The sequence below is a fragment of the Danio aesculapii genome, chromosome 8 (genome assembly GCF_903798145.1).
Source record: "Danio aesculapii chromosome 8, fDanAes4.1, whole genome shotgun sequence".
Lineage (NCBI taxonomy): Eukaryota > Metazoa > Chordata > Actinopteri > Cypriniformes > Danionidae > Danio > Danio aesculapii.
In genome coordinates, this window is record NC_079442.1 from 11420970 (window position 1) to 11423584 (window position 2615).

At 36.6% G+C, this 2615-nt stretch overlaps 1 protein-coding gene across 1 annotated transcript in view; it reads right to left on the reverse strand.

Annotated features, from left to right (window-relative positions):
* bag4 (BCL2 associated athanogene 4) overlaps positions 1-1248 on the reverse strand; it is a 10457-nt gene extending 9209 nt beyond the window's left edge. The window contains exon 1 of the mRNA XM_056464299.1: positions 1180-1248. Within this exon, the coding sequence (XP_056320274.1) occupies positions 1180-1248 (69 nt within the window). The remainder of the gene's footprint in view (positions 1-1179) is intronic.
* Between the last annotated feature and the right edge of the window lie 1367 nt (positions 1249-2615).

Below are 2615 nucleotides of genomic sequence, written 5' to 3' on the forward strand. Positions count from 1 at the left end.
CCCTCCATCATTTGGGCTAAATTTACCATTTTCCACATGGGCCACATTAGGCTCACGTTCAGATTAAATTTTACTAAATCTTTGCCTTAAATGGCCCATGTGTGAATTTGAATCCAAATTTGGAGCTGTAAGTTGGTGCTGTTCCCAGTCCTTTTAATGATAACTCTGCACTCCTACCTGCTGGTAAGCACCTTGGTAAATTTGTTTAAATATAAGTACATTTGGTGTTGAAAGTCATTGTCAGTTTTATTTAATACAAAGAGACACATAGCTGTTTTGTCCAGATATATGTAAATGTGGGCGTGAATGTCTACAGTCTAAACAATGTCTAACATATGTATATGATAATATATGTTTATAAATGTAATACTTTGTATAACATGCATAATATAATTCAGCACCAACACTGGAATTAATATCTTAATTTGTGAACCACTTGTCTGCCATAAAACAGCAATTATTGGGGATCTGGTGCCCACCATTCAGGAATTCAGTGTTATCTGGGCCCCACCATTAGGGGGAGTCAGAGGGATCTGGCACTCGCCATTCAGGGAATTCAGAGTGATCTGGAGCCCACCATTCAGGGGAGTCTGAGGAATCTGGTGGCCATTTCTGCAGCTCAGCTGATAGCAATTTGTGAAACACGTGAACAGAAATCATGACAAGAAAAGAATCGGGACAGGAAGCTATCTTGGGAGCAGACTGGCAGCAGGATCCATAGATGCTGGAACACATGTGGCTCAGTATTCTGTAATGATGCAGGTGTTGCACTGAGACAGAGTTCCATGTGCAGCTGTATTTTGAGAGAATGGTCAGCAGGCAGGGGTCAAAAGAGAAACAAAACTTTAATAGCAAAGGCAATCCAAAAAGAGTAGTCCATGAAACAGGCAACGGTCAGGGCAGGTAGAAAAGTCGCTAGAAAAATCATAATCCAAAAACAGTCCAAGAATCAAAACCTAAAGAACCTTTGATCTAAAGAAACAAAATCAAGAGATCAGCCATGCACACATTGTAGCTGTGCACAGATAGATAGTGACCCAGACAAGCACATGCAGTTATCATTTTGCTAAAGGTACTAGCACCAGCTAGTTGTCTTGCTTTGATAATTGCGTATAAATTGTTCAGCAAATGATTTGTATATGTATAGGTTCCATCTTCAGCTGATAAATGTTGACCTACTATCCTTTCAACATTTTTGATCCTGAGTTTTAGACGTGGTGATAGAGAAGCCGTGAAATACCGGTCCATGTTGTGAAGACCACGACAATGATGACGTAGTGTCTGGTTGCTTATGAACAAGGCTAATGGGTACCTCTCAATTCTTATTTGTGCATTCTCGTTGTGTTGGGTCTAGCTCTACCCCTTCAGGGTTCAAGGGAAAAACGCATTAAGGAAAAGTTGCGAGGACAAAATCAAGTGAAATTATATATCCTTGCTTCTTTTAGTATCACTTCAAAGCATTTAATGAACACCTCACTGATTTTGCTTGCACATTCTTGAATGTTACGGATAATTATTTATTTTGTGATTGTTTTAACCTCCACAAAGCACTGTGTTTGTCTGTATTATTATTATTATTTTTTGTTTTATTTGTGATTAGCAATGAATTATTCCCTGTTATTAAATGCTTTTTTATTTGTGATGAAAAGTGTGTTACTTCAAAATTAAAGCAAACCACATTTACCATAAGCCGTATGATTAATATTCGCATTAATTTTTGTTGGATTTTTATAACTATAGTTAGTGATTATTGACGCTGATGTGATGGGAAGGGGAATTATGTGTGTGAGTCACATTTAGTAAACGATTCTGTGAAGGATTCACCTGTGTATTTAAACATTTTATTCTAAGTTGCATTCCATTCAGAATGGATCATCCCTATGCTCCAATCTCTTTGAAGGGGATCCTTCAGGACTGACAGTTTCGAAGGAATAAAGGGTGTAGGGATCCAAAAAAGTCCAATAGTATATGGATGCAGACTTGGATTGTCAAGCTGAGACTGCATACTCAATGCAATGTCAGACACAAAGCACTCAACGGAACTAGGGATGTCACTGTGAGGGGTTAGGTGAGCCCATTTAAAAACATTGCATGCAGCTCAGATTGCATCTGATAACTGCCTCTATAACTCAATATATAAAACCACAGAGTACCCAAACACTGCAGTGTTTTTTACTTTCTACCAGAAATAAATTTTAAGTGCTTTATAAGAAATAACTGTATCTGACCTTTTACTTGACGACCCTCTAGAGTTCATCCTATAAATTCATTCACAACATATTTTAAAAATATAGCAAATTTTCATTTGAAGCCTTTAATAAGCTTAATATGCTAGTGGAAACTTCTCATTTTGTACAGTTCTTCGAAGGGACAGCCCCAAAAAATGTAAAAAATTTAAATCATTTACACATCCCCCTTGTTCCAAAGCAGTTTCTTTTTTCTGTTGAACTCAAATAATGACATATTGAAGAATATTGGAAAGCAGCAGCCAAAAAATGAGGAGTAGGGTTTACTTAAAAAGAAGCAAGTAAAGTTTAACCAAAATTATTAGTACATTAACAAATACTAATTAATAAATATATTACTATTTTTAGATTTTTATTTTATCCAAGATT